The following is a 19468-nucleotide window of genomic DNA, read 5'->3' as shown; positions in this document are numbered from 1 at the left end:
CTACTCCCCTATTTACCCATTGTATAAAACAAGCACTTTTACGTTTTGGGTCTCCCCAATCTCCTCATAGATTGTAAGCTCTTGTGATCAGGGCCCTCATTCCTCTTATGACTTGTCTGTTGCTATGTTATTTATGACTGTTTGTACATGAACCCATGAATTGTAAAGCGCTGCGGAATATGCTGGCGCTATAGAAAGACCATTATTACCAAGTGTCTATATGGCACGTACAAGGCTGCGGAAACCCCTTTCGTAGGGTCTGGATGTGGATAAGACATCGGTATTATTTCCATGTGTGAACACGGCGTTAAGAGACAAGACGTTGCTTGGTCCTCCAGAGCCCCAGGCAGTAGCCGGGAGGACTGCATGGCATTCCCATCGCCAACGCTGCCCAGGCATGTGATATCCCCCGGGTACGTCCCGCTCTGACTGCATCCTACATGGCCGGGAGGAGATAACGAGGGGCGGCCTCTCCCCCTCCCTCACACGGTGCTAGTACACCTGCCCCATCCTCCCGCCGCCCCTCCCTCCGTCTCCTCCCCCCTCCTCCAGCTCTGGTGGCTGTGCTGGTGGCTCCGGACAGACGGCACGGAGAAGACATTGCTCCCCTGCGCCAGACGCATGTTGTGCCGGAGCTTTGTCCCGCGGTGTGAGGCGCTGCAGGCGGATGGAGCCCGGGGATTGTCCGGTAAGGCAGAGCTGCTTCCTCGGTGATTGGGAAGAAGGGGCAGGCTCCTGTCTGCTGGCACTGATAGAAAAGGATGGGCTTTATTGTAAAGCCTGGTGTGCCCCCCACCACGATATGGCTATTGTGGGGGGCGGCACCGCAGCCGCTGTGTGGTGGGGAGCCCTGCAGATGCCTGATGGTGCCAGTCCTGTCCTTGCTGGGGAATGAGGGTGGCTATGTGGTGTGAATGGAATTGTATGACAGCTGCAGGTGTGAACACAGCCCTGTATATAGTGTCAAGTTCCATATAGGAATGGGGTATGCCAGGGATGGGCTCTGTCTCCTCTGGATAAAGGTGGTTGTATGGACATTATGAGATCACCCCTGAGAAATGAGCCCGCTAGGGATGCCAGATTGGATGGCATCAAAGAGTACATTCTGATGAGTCAAAGCCAATGCCGGCCATACGCGGTCCAGTGATTCTCTTCTAGATACTCCCTGCCTGTGATATATAGTATGGAGGCTAGGCAGGAATCTAAGTTTTTTCCATACAGTTATTCTTGTAACTATGACCAAAAAATTCCCATAGGCTGAGTTCACACGTCAGTGTTTGGTCAGTGATTTACATCAGTTATTGTGAGCCAAAACCAGGTGTGGGAAAAAAAACCCCCACAGAACAAGAGCAGATCTTTCCATTATACTTGGTCTCTGTGGAGGCGTCACTACTGGTTTTGGCTCAAAATAACTGGTGTGAACTAGGCCTTACTGGTTATAACTTTTTACTTTTTGGGTGTGACTGGAACGTGGCTGATGTGAAATTGGTAGCGAAGCAGTGAGGTCCCTGGGAAGGCAGGATAACAGAAATGTTCATACAGATGTAGTTGATGAGGGATAATTGTAGCTGTGACTGGTTGTAGGGGTTTTAGAGAAAGTTACTGTACATAAATGTTATGGCAAAAAATGAGATTATTGTGGGAAAGCTGGGTAGATACTAGAAAAGCTCAATAAATCAGTGTTTTTTTTTTGTTTTGTTTAATAAGTGCTTGGTGACAATGATGGTGGCCCCGAAATTTGGCAGTAAAGGGAAAGCTGCATGGAAAAAATGATGTTGGAGAGATTCAGCTTGAAATAAAATGTAAGAGAGTACCTTAGTGGTAGGGGTCTGGGCAGAGACCCTAACTTCAGTTGCTCCTACTCCTGCAGAGAGATATTATGAAATGTAGAGGGCTCCCTTAGGCCTCATGCACATGACCATGTCCTTATTATGTTCCGAGAACAGGTTGAAAGCATGAACTTAGTAGAAGGCACTGGTCTCTGCAGAAGGTCCTTCTGAAAGGGGACCGGTGGGACCTGGGATTGTTGGCTAATGGATATGGCTCTTACATTGTCTGTAGGACTAAATGGAAGGGCTAATTGACTGGCACTGTGTCCGCACCAAAGTGGAGCTTGCACCCATAAAGATCTTGGATGTGGCGCAGCAGTAGTCTAGCGGTGGAAGTTTTTGTAGGTCTTCCCAGTAGTACTATCTACCGTCAGTGAAAGCCCCCTCTGTTTTCACTCAATCAGTTTAAACTTTTTACTGTAACAGACGATGCTGGTGGAAATGTATCATTCCAAAGTTTCCACACCAAGAGACTGCTACACATCATCTCCCTCAGTCAGTTTTTATGGAGAAATTCCACATCCAGGAGAGAATTTGGGGGTCATTTATCAAACTGGTGTAAAGTAGAACTGGCTTAGTTGCCCATAACAACCAATAAGATTCCACTGTGGAAAATGAAAGGTGGAATTTGATTGGTTGCTATGGGCAACTAAACCAGTTCTACTTTACACCAGTTTGATAAATCTCCCCATTTTGTGTCATCATAAAGAGAAGCTTTCTATCCAAAAGTTATACCAAAACATCAGATCCCTCACACCATCCCAATAGTTGGCCATCGAAAATGTAACAAAAAAAACATGCACAATTCACTCACAATTTTTATTGCTACTTAAACAATAGATGACCACCAAGAACATCATGAGACAACATTGGCTTCTCAACTTCCCCATAAACAAGGAACTTCCCAAGAATCATCTACAGGCGTTCCAAAACACTAACAAATATGATAATTCATGTAAGAAAACCTCCTACAAAATCACTCCAAAGAAATCTGTTTCTGAAACTTGATCTGGTCATTTCCAGCGTAAGAAATGTTGAATTTGTAATCTATAATGACCCATGTAAACTCCAATACGCAGGGAGAACCAAAGCATACATCAAAGACTGATGCACGACACATACGACACACCCAACATCTCCACAAAGTTATGGAAAACTGTTGAGATTTATCAAAACTGGTGTAAAGGAGAACTGGCTTAGTTGCCCATAGCAACCAATCAGATTCCACCTTTCATTTTTCACAGCTCCTTTGGAAAATGAACTGTGGAATCTGATTGGTTGCCATGGGCCCCGTGTGTCTGGACATTTTGTCCTCATACAGTACACAGACCCGAGCACAGTAAAAAGGGCACTCCCAATACAGTATATCCAACCACTGTGATAGAACTGGAAAATCAATCAACCAGGAAACATCACGTTAAATACTTGTATGCCTTAGGCCTTGTTCACACTTCAGTATTTGGTCAGTGATTTGTGAGCCAAAACCAGAAGTGAAGCCTACACAAAGGTAAAGTGTAATGGAAAGATCTGCTCCTGTTCTGTGGTTTTGACCCGCACCTGGTTTTTGGCTCAAAATCACCAATGGAAATTACTGACCCAGCACTGACTGTGTGAATAAGGCCTCGTTCACACTTCAGTGTTTGGTTGGTGATTTCCATCAGTGATTTGTGAGCCAAAACCAGGTGCGGGTCAAAACCACAGAACAGGAGCAGATCTTTCCATTATTCAGGCATGTCCACTGCTGCAGCCAGTAGAAGGGAAACGTAGTATTACATGGTGGCCATTGAGATGAACAGGTGTCCATGTAAAGATGGCTCGAGTCTGCCAGTATGGGAGCCCCTCTTACGGGGTGGCTCTCCATTCTGGCTCCAAGAGGGGAGTCCCATTTTTACCACCAAATTCAGGATCACCATTTATTTGACTCATCTTTACAGGTCTTACACAGTATCCATAGGGAGATGGCTTTAGTCCGGCACCCGATAATCCAGAAAGTCTTATTTCCAGTACAGAAGTGCAATATAATGTGGAATTTCACAAGACTAGAGGAAGAATGTCGGCCAGGATATTGCCCTGACTAGAAACACCATGATAGTTGCAGACTAGAGGAAATTTTCATGAGGGGAACATTCGAAGTCCGTTTTTCTTGAGTCTGTGTTGGCGTACTTGATGGCAATTTTATCAAACATTGCACGTTGTTTGATTTGTCTCATCTTTACACACACAATCATATGAGATCCACAAACTGTGTATCTGCAAAATATGGATACCAGCTAAGTACATGCCGCATTTTTCGCTGGCCCAATAGTAGAAACATCTATTCTGGTCCGAAAAAAGGACAAGAATAGAACATATTCTATAATTTGTGGGATGGACACATGGATGTCATCCGTGTGCTGTCCACTTTTTTTTATTTTTGTGGTCCCATAGAAATGAAATGGTTTGCGTCTGAACCAGAAAAAATGCAGATCGGACGAGGACCAAAAATACGGTTGTGTACTCGAGGCCTCAAAACTAAGGCCTGTTTCTCATTTGTGGTAAACAGTTCTGGCAGGCTGTGCTGGCCGGGAACAGCCTGCCGGATCCGTAAATACACCACTATATACCGTCCGGCCCTATTCACTATAATGGGGACCGGCAGAGATTCGGCTACTAGCCAACAAATATGCCGAGAAGTGGACGGAGGAAAACTGCTGCGTGCAGTGGACGGTATGTAGTGCTCGGTATTTACAGATCCGGCAGGCTGTTCCCGGCCTGTACAACCGCAAATGGGAACCAGGCCTAAGACTTTTGTGTACAAAAGCTGGTCCAACACCCTACTGGAGCAGCTTTGAGACATAGTATGAGATTTTTTGTTTTAAAAATGTGTCGTAAATGTGGAGTGAAACTCATTAACAGCATATAATGTCCATATTTCCACCTACTTTTCAAAACTAGAGTGTAAAATGCAAAAATGTTTCACAAGTGACCTTAAAAAGTCATAAATCCCTATTTTTCGACCTTTTGAATTTTTGGAATTCAGGGCTTGATAAATTGCCCCCTTTTGATTCCACCTTTTTATTTTGAGCTTTCATTAGAAGTTTCTTTGCCCGAACACCTGGATTTATACAGTTTTCCATGACGGCCTACTAATCTACTGTCGGCCCCTATCTTGTATGCATCGGTCAGCCATTCACATATTGGAGGTCTCTACCTTATTGTATTATTAGAACTAGGATAATGTCCCTCCATGTTAGTAATCCAGTGCCCCAAGCCCTGAACCTGTGTATGGTCTGCCAAGGAGGTCATTCTGCCAGTAACTTCTTATTCTGACTTGCTTTTGGAGGAAGTTGTGAGGGGTAATCCAGATCTCTCTCAGATCTCGCAAGAAAACAAGTTGAAGGAAGTGAAACGTTGTGGTTCTTCATGTTCAGCCCATGTAAAACATGAAAATACGTTGCATTGTTGGCCTATACACACGGTTTTCTAGTTCCCAATACATGACTGCTGAATACGTCATCAGTACTAACATATTGATTCTATATGAGGGATATCTAGTTGACAGCTATTAGTTAGCTGAGAAACACCATCAGATGGCACAAGTTCTTCCTGAAGAAAATATCCAATGCCAGCATTTTGCCATCTGCTGCCTGTCGCATCCTCTGTTTTATAGGATTTTTATATCATTTTTCTGAGTTGGGCTACATGCACACGACCGTATGTGTTTTTTGCACATCCATTGTAATAATACCTAAGGGTACTTTCACACTAGCTGTTTTCTTTTCCGGCATAGAGTATCGTCACAGGGGTTCTATACCGGAAAAGAACTGATCATGCATATTCCCATGCATTCTGAATGGAGAGCAATCTGTTCAGGATGCATGAGGATGTCTTCAGTTCAGTCATTTTGACTGATCCGGACGGAGATAATACAGTAGCATGCTACGGTTTTATCTCCGGCAAAAAAAAACTAAAGACTTGCCTGAATGCCGGATCTGGCATTTTTTCCCATAGGAATGTATTAGTGCCGGATCCGGCATTCAAAATACCGCAATGCCGGATCCGTCCTTCCGGTCTGCGCATGCGCAGACCAGTAAAAATGTGAACAAAGGTACAAGACGGATCCGTCTGTCCGCATGACAAGCGGAGAGATGGATCCGTTCTTGCAATGTATTTGTGAGACGGATCCGGATGCGTCTCACAAATGCTTTCAGTCACATCCAGATCGGCAGATCCAGCAGGCAGTTCTGACGACGGAACTGCTTGCCGGATCACACTGCCGCAAGTGTGAAAGTAGCCTAAAACAGACTGAATAGGACTTTTTTTTTGCGGTGCTACGGAACGAACATACTGATGCGGACAGCAGACGGTGTGCTGTCTGCATTTTTTACGGACCCGTTGAAATAAAGGGGTCCGCATCCTAGCCGCACAAAAAAAAACGGAACGGACACGGAAACAAACAACGTTCGTGTGCACACGGCCTAAGCTCCACAGTATGAGATATCATTAGGGCCTGCTGGAGAGAACAATTCATTACACTTGAGGAGCTGGTTATTTTTATTTTTTACATTTTTTAGCAGCTCAGCAATATAAGCTTATAGGGTCAATAGAGCAGATAGCAGATTTCTAGGATCAATGACCATCCTAGGTCAAAATGGCACTCCAAACGGAATGGAGTATCTTATATGTTCTGTGGTTGTGGGTGGCTGCCCTGGGAATATGATTTGACTAAGCAGGCTGGTGTTTTATAAGGCAGTTCTGTATTATCCAGGTATATACAGCGTATGGATAATCTGTTTCTTCTCCCATACAGGAAATGTAAGCGGACCATTGATCTCCTCTATCTGACCGCGTGGGGATGACTTCCAGGTGTCAGCAGGCTTGTGCAGAGCATTGAGACACCATGACAGTGTTCAGACAAGAAAACCTGGAGGATTATTACGATGTTGGAGAAGAACTGGGAAGGTAAGGAGCTGCCAGTTTGGCTACAGACTTGCATGCCTGTCAATACCCAAGAGCAGAAATCGGACAGGATGAGAGCTGTGGATTTTGATTGACGGTTCTTTTTATGCAGCTGTTGTGCTAAATACGTATAAATATAATTACACTTTCCACTGGTAATAGGAAGACCATTAAAATTGGTTAAGCTGTACTCAGGCAGCTCATGAGAAAATTATATAGTATGTTCCAGCCGTTACACACTTGTGACTCAGTGTTTCTTCTGAAGATGATTGACCTTTTATTTTTCTGCACTGTTCACAATGATTGGAAATAATTATTATTAGAGGTGCAACATCAAGGGTAAAAGGCTGTCGGTTACATTACTGCACAGAATTGGCTATGGACTGTCAATTGTATAGCTATATTGGTTAGTGCAGGGATGCCCAACCTGTGGCCCTCCAGCTGTTGTAAAATGACAACTCCCACAATACCCTGCAGTAGACTGATAGCTGAAGGCCAGGCCTGCTTAACCTGCGGCCCTCCAGCTGTTGCAAAACTACAACTCCTATCATTCCCGATCAGCCTACAGAAGGGCAGGGTGGGAGTTCTAGTTTTATACCAGCTGGAGGGCCGCAGGTTGAGCCTCCCTGTTGTAGGCTATCCAGGCATGCTGGGAGTTGCAGTTTTGCAACAGCTGGAGGGCCGCAGGTTGGGCATCCCTGGGTTAGAGGGATAAAGGTTGTGTTGCATATTTATATTGTACAGATAAATTATGGTTTGTTGAGTAGGTATATTGGTAGGATATGTGATGTTAATGGGGTGAATAGGCAAATGTGTCCCCTGATTTTCCCAAAAGGAGCTGATGCATTTAGTCCTCAGAAGAAGCTGAGACTGTAGCTGGATATATTGATTTTAATATAGGGATTAATCAATCTAGCAAATGTGGCCACATGTTGTCAGTCACTACAAACATCCTGCTACTGGCGAAGCAGACGGCCGAACCAGAACTGCATCAAATAACGCACGTAAGTGCTTGTACTTATCAACATTGGTTCTGCTACTGGAAGGGCTCATGAACATGACTGGAGGCCCTGGGCTGCTCTTCTCACTTGGGCTCAGAGTAAAAACAGTATACCTCCCCAGCCCCAGTGCTAAAGACATATTTAGATGAACATTACATTCACCACATGCCCTTTACATCCAGTGAAGTCTCCCCTTATGTAGACATTCTTTCCTCATCTTCTCCATTGGAAGCAGGCATGGTGACATCTTTCATCCGTGTTTCGTCTCTACAGTGTTTGCCACACAGACATCTTAGATTCCTCATTTTTCAAAAATAAAATAAAAAATACTGCCCCAACAGTTATTTTTGCTCCCGCCCCCAATACTATTACCGCTACTATACTGAAGAAACATGGTAATAATTCTGTGCCCCATTAGTAGTAGTGCCCTTCATATTATGCCCACTAATAATAATGCCACCCACAGTACCCCTAGTAGTAATAAAACGCTCATAAAGTACCTCCAGTAGTAATAAAGCCCTCTGCAATACCCTCAGTAGTAATAAAACACTTACTGTGCCTCCAGTAGTAATAAAACCCTCATACAGTACCTCCAGTAGTCATAAAGCCCCCTACTGTGCCTCTAGTAGTCATAAAGCCCCCTACAGTGTCCCCAGTAGTAATAAAGCCCCCCATGCCTTCAGTGGAAATAAAGCCCTCCTAAGGTGCCCCAAGTAGTAACAAAGCCCAGCTACAGTGCCCCAGTAGTAATAAAATCCCCCAGCACACAGTGCAGCAGCAGGGTAGTCCGTACTCCCATACACAGTGCTGTATGGGAGTACAGATCCTGAAGCTCAATAGGCACAGACAGAACGTTAAATGGCATCCACAACAGGTTTTAATAACGTGTGTGTGTGTGTGTGTGTGTGTATATATATATATGTGTGTGTGTGTGTATATATGTATATATATGTGTGTATATATGTATATATATGTGTGTATATATGTATATATGTGTGTGTGTGTGTGTATATATATGTGTGTGTGTGTGTGTATATATGTGTGTGTGTATATATATGTGTGTGTATATATGTGTATATATATATATATATATATATATATATATATATATATATATATATATATATATATATATAAAATTTTTATTTTTTTTTCTAATCGTTGGGCAGTTTGAAAGTGATTACTGTAAATCAGAGGTCTTCAACATTTTGTAACGTGTGACCCACATTTAACTTTGAGTGATGGTCTGGAGTCGCATTCAGCTTAAAAATAGAGGAAAGCAATTTTAAATATGGAGAAACAAGAGGTCATGAAACTCTATCAATATTTTAGCGTGAAAGTTGTCACTGGTATTATACCATCCAAACTAGCCCAGCTTGGTGATCAGGATTTATCTGCAATACTGTTTTTTGGGGTGAAAATAGGACTGCAGCCATGTATTACATTCTATTATGAATAGAAAATTATATAACGCCCTACAAACAATGTTTTTCCTAGCCCTTTTTTTTACATTTTTTCATTTCCCATAAACTTCTCTGAAAAGCCCTGGGAAAAAAGGTGCTAGACCAAAAATGTTATTTAAAAAAAATCTTGATTTGAGAACTTATTAAATATACACATGGCACAGAAATAAGCCGAATACGTGATGAATATCTATAAAGGATGAGCTAGCAGCCATCCCAGATAACAATAGTGATCAAGCATACACCAGTCTAATAAAACCGTAGAGGGAACGATGGTATGTCTGTGGTCTTGGTGCGGTTGTGACCTAGATTTTAGATTTGGGAAATACTTTCCAAGTTGAGCTACATGCACACTATCGTTGTGTGTTTTGCGGATCCGCAAAACACAGATGGCGTCCGTGTGCGTTACGCAATATGCGGAACGGCATTAATATAACTGCCTATTCTTTTTTGCGGACCGCGAACGGAGCAACGGATGCAGACAGCGCACTGAGTGCTGTCCGCATCTTTTGCGGCCCCATTGTAGTGAATGGGTCCGCATCCGAGCCGCAAAAACTGCGGCTCAGATGCGGACCAAAACAGCGTTCGTGTGCATGAGGCCTTATATTGAGAAAAAAAAAAACCTTTTAGCTGGTTTTACATGGGTTTGATAATTTAGAAATCGAACATTTTCACCAGTAAGCAATGAAATTTACACATGACCTATGTGGTGTGACTGCAGGCCTGTGGGGGGCTTCCCTCCCCCCTCACTACACTACAGTAGTCACAGAACAATGGGTGGGATTCTTCATTTACAATAGGTCTCATCTTCTTCATTTCCAGGCCCCCTAGACAGAGACCAATTACTGAAGCACCCCACTGCCCCTCTCTTCCATGGTCTTGTGGGTGCCAGCAGTATATTCACTAATGTCTGGCCTGCCTCCTGCCATGCACTCGTTCCTGTCCAGTGTTTGGGAAGCTGGCATATAAGAACATTAACCTGCATCTACTGATGCCCAGATATAGCATGTAGTACTATTATATAGTAGATAATATACGTACTCCAATACACTGCTGCCATATCGGCGGTGTACAAGAGTACTGATTATAAAGCCATATGAGCACCTGAACTTCATAGAGAAACATTCTTTGCAAAAGTAATTTTAAGGCACTTATAATAGGTTTTATTAAACTTTGTTTGGGTGCACTGGAGGGATGTCCAATCTGCAACCTTCTTGCTGTTGCAAAACTACTACTGGTAGCATGCCCTGATAGCTGTAAGATGGACGTGATGGAAGTTGTAGTTTTGCAATAGCTGGAGGGTCGTAGGTTGGACATCCCTGCTTTAAAGGGGTTGTCTCACTTCAGCAAGTGACATTTATCATGTAGAGAAAGTTACTACAAGGCACTTACTAATGTATTGTGATTGTCCATATTGTCTCCTTTCTCATTTCCTGGCTGGATTCATTTTCCACCACATTATACAGTGCTCGTTTCCATGGTTATGACCACCCTGTAATTCATAAGTAGTGGCCGTTCTTGCACACTATAGGGAAAATAGCCGGCCTCTCTGGAGGCTGGGACCGCACATAGTCCGGCACTTTTTCCTATAGTGTGCAAGCACAGCCACTACTGCTGGATTGCAGGGTGGTCATAACCATCAAAACAAGCAATGTATAATGTGATGTGAAAATGAATCCAGCCAGCAAAGGAAGCAATATGAACACAATCACAATACATTTAGTAAGTGTCTTGTATTAACTTCCTCTACATGATAAATGTCTTTTCTTTCTGAATCGTGAGGAACAATGTCCACTTAAATGTAAGTTAATAATTTTTTTTAAGAATATTTCAAATACATCTTAGGCTACTTTCACATTAGCGTTTTTTGCGGATGAGTCATTGAGCTGCAAAAACGCTTCCGTTATAACACCACAACTGCATGCATCCATCATGAACGGATCCAGTTGTATTATGTCTTCTATAGCCATGACGTCTTGAACACCATTGAAAGTCAATGAGGAATGGATCCATTTCCTGTTGCTTCGCATCACATCGCGGACAGAAAAACGCTTTATGCAGCGTTTTGGTGTCCGCCTCCAGAGCGGAATGGTGACTGAACGGAGGTAAACTGATGCATGTGAGCAGATCCTTTTCCATTCAGAATGCATTAGGGCAAAACTGATCCGTTTTGGACCGCTTGTGAGAACCCATGACGGATCTCGGAAAAGGAAAGCCAAAAGTAGCCTTATCTATAATTTGTGTGTTTTTATTTTTTATTTTTGTTAGTGAAACCTGGGTTGAACAGGGGAGGAGCCAGGACAGGTAATGGGATGAACCAGCTGTGGGTAGTGGGCAAGGTTAGGGGGCCCAATTCAAATCTTGCTATGGGGCCCAATGATTTGTATGTACGGCCCTGCTGCTATGCCTCTACAAAGACAAAATGCAAGTAAACTTTAAAGAGGACCAGTCGCTTGATATGTTGGAGACCATATCTTAGTAGGCCTAGCCTCCTGCACCGCGCATGCGCTGTCCAAAGACCTGAAGTCTTTACAGTGGATGGTCTCACAAGAGTAAGTAAATCTCACCAGACCATCCACTGTAAAGACTTCACATCTTTCGGACACCCTCCAAACAATGTAGGAGACTACGCCAACTCCATCTTGAAGAGCAACAGTAGCTGTACTTTTGTCCATGAGAAGCTTATAGTTATTAGTTATTTTCTTCTAACAGAACTTGCAGTGCGCTTTCCAACAAGTGGGCCACCTTAGTAATGGTCCTACAGGGTTGTCTCCTGAGATGGAAGCCGCATTCCTGGAGAACAGCTGATTTATCCAGACTTAGAGGACCTTTCATGGGTCCAGACTTTATAAAATAAGTAGCACTTTATATAGGGCATAAAGCAGGGATCTAATGGCGCTTACTATTTTTTCTGGGCGCCGCGCCGTTCGCCCGCTGTGCCCCTTTTAAATTCTCCCACCTGGTATGCTAATAAATAACATCGGTACCGGGAGGAGGAGACAGCCCTGTTTCTCAATGGGCGTCTCCTTCTCCCTGTCTGTACCGCTGTCCAATCACAGCAGAGGGCGTCACAGCCAGGGAGAAGGAGACACCCAGCCGGGAGAATTTAACAGTGGGTGAACGGAGCGGCGCCCAGGAAAAATAGTAAGCGCTATTAGATCCCTACTTTATGCCTTACATAACGTGCTACTTAGTTTATAATGTCTAGACCCATGAACGGTCCTCTTTAACGCTGGCCAATGATTTGTATAGTTATTTCCATAGTGTAATCATATAAATTGCTTCAGAAAGTGTTAGCAAGTGCTTGGTGGACTGCTGGGAGAATGATAAGAAATAAACTTGCATGTACTTTGCACTTGTTTTATTACAGCACAGTTATTCGTAATTATAGGTTATTGTATAATGATGAATGAATAGGCAAATGCTGAGTTTGATATGTATTACTGCTCAGTAATAAGAATTACATAAAAGTGCTTGTCACTGCTTGGTTGCCATGTCTCATATTTAGGGGATTGTCCTGAAAGGAAGACCCTTTTATAGCTTTACTTATTAGTATTCTTATGATGCGCCCCAGATTCACTACGGCCGAAGAGGCCTCTCCCTCTTCATTGTAGAACATGTGTAATTGGGTCCAACCAACCAACTGGCTGTACAAAAGAGAGTGCCATACACAAACTTGTACTACACACACCTTTAGGCTACATGCACAGGACCGTATGTGCTTTGTGGTCCGCAAATTGAGTATCCGCCCCAAAAAAACGATGCCATCCGTGTTTTTTTTTTTTTTTTTTTTTGCGGCTCCATTATAACAATGCCTAAAACGGACAAGAATAGGACATGTTCTATTTTTTTTTGCGGGGCTACGGAACAGACATAGTGATGCGGACAGCACACGGTGTGCTGTCCACATATTTTGCGGACCCATTGAAACAAATGGGTCCTGCATCCTATCCGCAAAAAAAAACGGAACAGGCATGGAAACAGACAACGTTCGTGTGCATGAGGCCTTAAGGGTATGTTCACGGGATTGCATAAAAGCCAGCGTGTATGTCCAGAGGATGTGCAACAGATCCACCTGAGGATTGGCCACATCGGCTTTTCCAAAGGGAATCTACAGATTCTTTCGATTGCAGTGGAACAGGTTTCCAGAAAAAATTTGCGGATAGCACACAGATGAAAAAAACAATTATGTGCATGAAGCCTTAGGCTACTTTCACACTCGCGTTTGGCCGGATCAGTCATGGATCTGCAAAAACAGATCTGTTACAATAATACAAATGCATGCATAAGTCGTGAACGGATGCGTTTGTATCATCTGTAACATAGCCAAGACGGATCCGTCATGAATTCCATTGAAAGTCAATGGGACACGGATCCGTTTTCTATTGTGCCAGATTGTGTCATAGAAAACGGATCTGTCCCCATTGACTTACATTGTGTGCCAGGACGGATCTGTTTGGCTCCGCTTCGTCAGGTGGACAGCAAAACGCTACAAGCAGCATTTTGGTGTTTGCCTCGAGCGCAATGGAGACTGATCGGAGGCAAACGGAGGCATTCTGAGCGGATCCTTTTCCATTCAGAATGCATTAGGGCAAAACTGATCCGTTTTGGACCGCTTGTGAGAGCCCTGAACGGATCTCACACACGGAAAGCCAAACCGTGAGTGTGAAAGTTGCCTTAGGCTACTTTCACATTAGTGGCAGGCTGTTCTGGCGGGTGAACAGCCTTCCAGATCCATGCTGCTGCTAGTGCACGCATGCTGCCGGAAACAGCATGGCAAACATACCGGGAGGCGGCCGGAATAAAACTATGACATGTCCTAGTGAATAGGGCCAGAACGAACACCCGCCGAAATAGCCTGCGAGAGAAGTCTGCCGCTAATGTGAAAGTAGCCTTATTCAGACAACCTGCTGATTTGGAAGGGCACTGTGTAATGCTTTGTCTCCTGTGGTGGCGCTGCAGGGAAATGAAACGCTTGCGCTGTTTGCCCACACGGGAGAGCTGATTGGTGGGGTTCCAGCATATAGTGAAGGAACCCTTTTTACTATTAGGGATTCCTCAGTTCACCTGCTGCTGATGGTGAAGTTGCCGTGACTACTTGTGAATGTGACAGGGAATGGCGGTGTCGGCTCGCACGTTATTACAGTTGAGGTTGCTGTATCAGTCTCCCAGTAATGTCTGTTTGAGGAGAGACGGGGTCATTTATTATGATCCCCCTACGCCAGAAGCTAGCATAAAATATTTGCACGGCCTTGTTTTGCAACTTTTTGAATGCCTGAGAGTAGATCCTTAATTAAGGCTACTTTCACACTAGCGTTCGGGCGGATCCGTTCTGAACGGATCCGCCCATAATAATGCAGACGGAGGCTCCGTTCAGAACGGATCCGTCTGCATTATATTAGCTAAAAAAAGCTAAGTGTGAAAATAGCCTGGGACGGATCCGTCCAGACTTTCAATGTAAAGTCAATGGGGGACGGATCCGCTTGAAGATTGAGCCACATTGTGGCATCTTCAAACGGATCCGTCCCCATTGACTTACATTGTAAGTCTGGACGGATCCGCACGCCTCCGCACGGCCAGGCGGACACCCGAACGCTGCAAGCAGCGTTCAGCTGTCCGCCTGTCCGTGCGGAGGCGAGCGGAGCGGAGGCTGAACGCCGCCAGACTGATGCAGTCTGAGCGGATCCGCCTCCATTCAGACTGCATCAGGGCTGGACGGCTGCGTTCGGGTCCGCTCGTGAGCTCCTTCAAACGGAGCTCACGAACGGAAACCCGAACGCTAGTGTGAAAGCAGCCTTAGGTGTATGTGGTGTTTTTCCCCAGAGAATTTACTAACATTTACCAGTTTCCTGACATAAATGACTATACTTCACCTAGGCAGTACATTTCAGTCTAGGCTCACAGACTGCCAGAGGATGTGCTTAATTTATGACTAGGCCTGCGACTCTTCATAAATAAGACGCATTCCTCCGTAAAACTTGGTCTTTGATAAATGACCCCCTTTGACTAAGGTGTCTTGCTGCATTTGGCAATGAGCTCCTCATATCTTGGCATTGTTCTTCACACACCACAAGCAGGTGGCGTGTGACATCTTCTGGCAGCAACACAGGCATAAAAGAAACTGCCAACAAATGGCTTGTTAAATGACCCCCATAGTTTTTCTTGTAGTGACGCCTCTCGTTTCAGAACTGGTATCGGGTACTGGACAAGTACTAATTGTTCTTGATAGTTGTGTGAAACCTGAAAAATATACCTGTTTTGCCGAGATCCATGACTGCTGGTGCAGTGTCCCATGTAAAGTAGAAGATTACTTGCAGACTATGGATATGAATCAATTCATCTCAGGAGGAGCGCTTCACCTGTGAGGGGCTGCCCCCATACATGGAGGAGCAATCCCTTCCTGTTGATTGCCAATTTGGGCCCTGGACCTCTGCTCCGAATAGCGTCGGGCATCAAATTTAGCTTTGGGAGCAGAAACTGCACTGAGGGGTCAGCCCCTCAAGGTGAAGAACTCTTGCTGATGAGACAAATCAATTTGTCCATCCTTACTGCAGACCATTCATGTACTTGCAGTCATTCGAGAGATGGTCTATAATATCTACCACTGCCATCCATCATGCTTCTTACCAGTATGATGGTGTTGTACGTGCAGTTGAGTGAATCTTCTTTAGGCCAGGTCTACACATCATGTACATAATATGCTGGTGAACCAGCCGGGAAAATCTGCACTGAAAATCACATTTGCATTGCAAAGGTTGGAAGCCTGAACAAGTCTCAATCAAAATCCACATGTCACTCATATGCATTTTGCCTGGACTTTGCTATAGAGAAATCCATGGAGGAAAATTTGCCACATGTGAATCCACCCTTCGGCCTTTTTCAGATGAGCGAGTTCACAGCGACAAACGCGCTCCATGTGGGAGCGTGATTTCCCGTCCTGAACTCTGCTCTTGTAGCAGTACCTCACAGCATAATGATTTATAATGCTGTGTGTCTCTGTCTGACATCAGCTGTAATGAATTGTTCTGACATAATGACATCAGTGCAGTTAGAGTGGAGGTCGGGCAGAGACGCAGCATTAGAAATCATGAATGTTACTCCTGTTACAGGAATAGAGTTCAGGATGGGAAATTGCGCTCCAACAAGGACCATTTTTCTCGTAGTGAACTCGCTGGTCTGAAACTGGCCTTAGGCTGAGGCTAGACCTTGGCTTTTTTTGTCATGACAGAAAATTACTGTGAAAACACTGTCTATAGGGAATATATTAGGTAGCTTGAAAAGAGCTTCCAATTCGATGGAGCCACTTTGAATGGAGCTGTGCTTTGTCGGACCCCCACTTGATAAGATATTGCTGACCTATGCTGAGCATGGATCATCAATATCAGGAGTCCAGAAAGACCCTTTAAGGCCTCTTGCACATGACCGTATGGCTTTTTCTGTATTTTGTGGTCCGTTTTAAACGGATCTGTTTTTCAGTTTTTGTTTTTTTTTGTTTCAGTAGTGTTTCCGCTTCAGTTTGGTTTCCATTTGCTGTTCCGTTTTTCCATTTGGTTTCCGTTTGTGATCCGTTTTTTGCAGATCAGAAAGGGTGGATAAAAATCAATGATTATTAAAAAAAATCTTTTTTTTTATTTAAATCGGATTTTTTTTATATAAAATGCTTTTTGAGGAAAATATATTACCATCCAAAGGTTATTCCATCATGAAATAGAGATTAGCTTTTTAATTATGTAGAATAAGGCTGTATATGTTTAATTTTTTTGATAAATAAATTCCATTAATCCATTCACAATGACATGCTCTTTCAGAGTTTTTTGTAAGATTATTGGGCAGTTTCTCTGCCTACAAGATATTATCACAGATGCTTGGTTACTTTTGCAGTTCTCAAAACAGATTTTGACTCAGCAGAGATCACATGCCTCTTCACAGCAAAAATGTTATAACATGAATAAAGTTGAGAAAAATACCTTAATCCTAACTTCTACAAACCTATTAATGCAGAATCATCCTTATCAAACTAATATGAAAAGTTGTTGTTCTAAAAATCTTCATCTACTTGCATATTATAAGTTATACCAGCAAGAATTAGTCTTTATGTAGAAAACTTTGTATTAAATCAAGCCTTACTGACTAGTGATTTAAATCGTGATTTAAATCAGTTTGATTTAAATCAAATCCACCCTGTTAAACAGTAAGTACATAAAAAAATTGGGCTGGGCATAACATTTTCAATAGATGGTAACGGAGCGGATACGGAAGACATACGGATGCACAATGCCTCAGGTATGAAAATAGTTATGGGTGAAGTATGCTGTACAGGGCAAAGTTTGAAGCAGTGTAGCGGCGTTCCTGATGAAGTGTCGTGTGTTCAGAGTTATAGACAATCTATTGGCAATCCTGATTAGTAATTACTTGCATTCCTCATGAAGTAGTAATCCTGGAGCATCTTCTATTACTAAAATTCCTCTGTCGTTCTTCCAAGAAATGTTTGGATAGACAACTGGGTGTTACCATTCATCTTGTCAAAGGGCATGAGCCTACACTGGAAGCACTGATTGTACAGTGTCGTTGTGTGTAGGGCACACCCTCAACCCCCTGGTCACTTCTAGTTGTCAATATATGCATCCATTTCTGGAAATGAGGAGGACCGGCACAACAGAGTGTTCTAAGGCCATCTCTACATATGTCTGCTGATCCTCTTCAGCTCCCCTCCGACGTGACGTAGAAAACGCCAGAGGGCAACTGAAGCCAGAACTGATCTCCTAGTTTTCTATGAGCATCATTGATGACGCCTTATGTCAAACAGCGCTGGACAGAAAAACGCTGCGTGCAGGCATCACCACGGTAGAGAGGCTGGATCTGTGCACTGCACAGAAGCTCCAGAATTGTCATTTCATGGGGAATGCAAGCATTTCCTAAAATGGTCACGTCAGAAGAACCTTAAAGCACTCAGGGGGTTCTTACAGTAGACAACACCTAATGTTTTCTGATTTTATGGGATCAAATTCAACTTCCTGGAGGAAAGTCAGACCAAACAGGGGAGATGAGATCTCCACATTGACCACAGAGGTAATATCACTGGATTATGGTCTTCTGCTTACAATTTGTGAGAGCCTTTGGCTATGTTCATATGTACATCAGAGACTTAAAAATAACACTGCACACTGTAATGGTAGCCATGTTGATTGTCATCTAGCTTTGTAGTGGATGCAAATACTTTTCTAGGACTTGTCTTTGTACTGTCTGGTTGGAGGTTGTGACATATTCCCTTTGAATCTCATACATAAATGTAGATAAGGATACAGCAGTGAATCTCCGTTCTTCTCCGGCAGTTCCCAAAAAGGAGCTGCCTGGTAATCTTTTAGGGCAGGAGCCGCTAATAACCGCTCTCCCTAGAGTATAATTATTCCACAGAAGCCTTCAGTTGCAATCACATTCTGATATCTGCAGAACTTTCCGTTCCAAGTTAAAATGTTGTTCTTTGAGTAAAATTAAGTAAGCCAGTAGAAATATCCTTCTGCAGTTCTGTTGTCACATCTCGCTGCCGGCACGTACCGTACACAGGGAATCTCATATGCAATTATTACATGAGCTGCGCCATTTCTTATTGTAAAGTGTAGACTTGTGCCATGGCTGGAGGTTTAATTTTAATGTAATGTTTTTTTGTTTGTTTACATTGCAGTTGGTTTAGCAGTGAATGACATATTTAATTTTACTTAGAACAGTTTAGTGGTAATGCATACAGCAATCCCTGGCAGAGACAGCAGAGCGCCCCTGTGCAATAACAGAATTTAGGACCCTTGCTGTTCATTAGCTCTTCTGTTATTGTTATTATTATCTAATAGCACATGTGAGCTATGAAATTCATTAAAGGGGTTCCCCAGGAATTAAGAATCTGAAATTACTGAAAATCATTAAATATTACTTAATTAAAAGTATATTCCCAAGTACCTTAGTTATAGTGGCTCATTTTATCTGGTAAGGATTTATCAGGGGAAATAAAATGGCCGCTGTCCTATTGGCACACACAAAACCTGATCACAGGACAAGTTACTTCACAACAATGAGGTAAAGAGCTGCCTCGTCCTCCTCTCCTTCTTGTCAGGAATTATTATCCTGAATACAGCTGATAAGATCTTCTGCTGAATCTTAGTATGAATGGAGTTCATGGGGAGACCTGAAGTACTGAGAGGAGGGGTCTGGCTAATGAGCAGCAGCACTTGATATGCAGTCTCCA

At 43.5% G+C, this 19468-nt stretch overlaps 1 protein-coding gene across 1 annotated transcript in view; it reads left to right on the top strand.

Annotated features, from left to right (window-relative positions):
- The first annotated feature begins 531 nt into the window (after nucleotides 1–531).
- Nucleotides 532–19468, top strand: part of DAPK1 (death associated protein kinase 1) — a 155077-nt gene continuing 136140 nt past the window's right edge. Inside the window, exons 1-2 of the mRNA XM_044273564.1 lie at nucleotides 532–688; nucleotides 6619–6770. Of these exons, the coding sequence (XP_044129499.1) occupies nucleotides 6709–6770 (62 nt within the window). The 5' untranslated portion in view covers nucleotides 532–688; nucleotides 6619–6708. The remainder of the gene's footprint in view (nucleotides 689–6618; nucleotides 6771–19468) is intronic.

This window comes from Bufo gargarizans, chromosome 1 (assembly GCF_014858855.1).
Source record: "Bufo gargarizans isolate SCDJY-AF-19 chromosome 1, ASM1485885v1, whole genome shotgun sequence".
NCBI classification, from domain to species: domain Eukaryota; kingdom Metazoa; phylum Chordata; class Amphibia; order Anura; family Bufonidae; genus Bufo; species Bufo gargarizans.
Note: the sequence above shows the minus strand (reverse complement) of the source record. Positions and strands in the feature narration are given on the sequence as shown.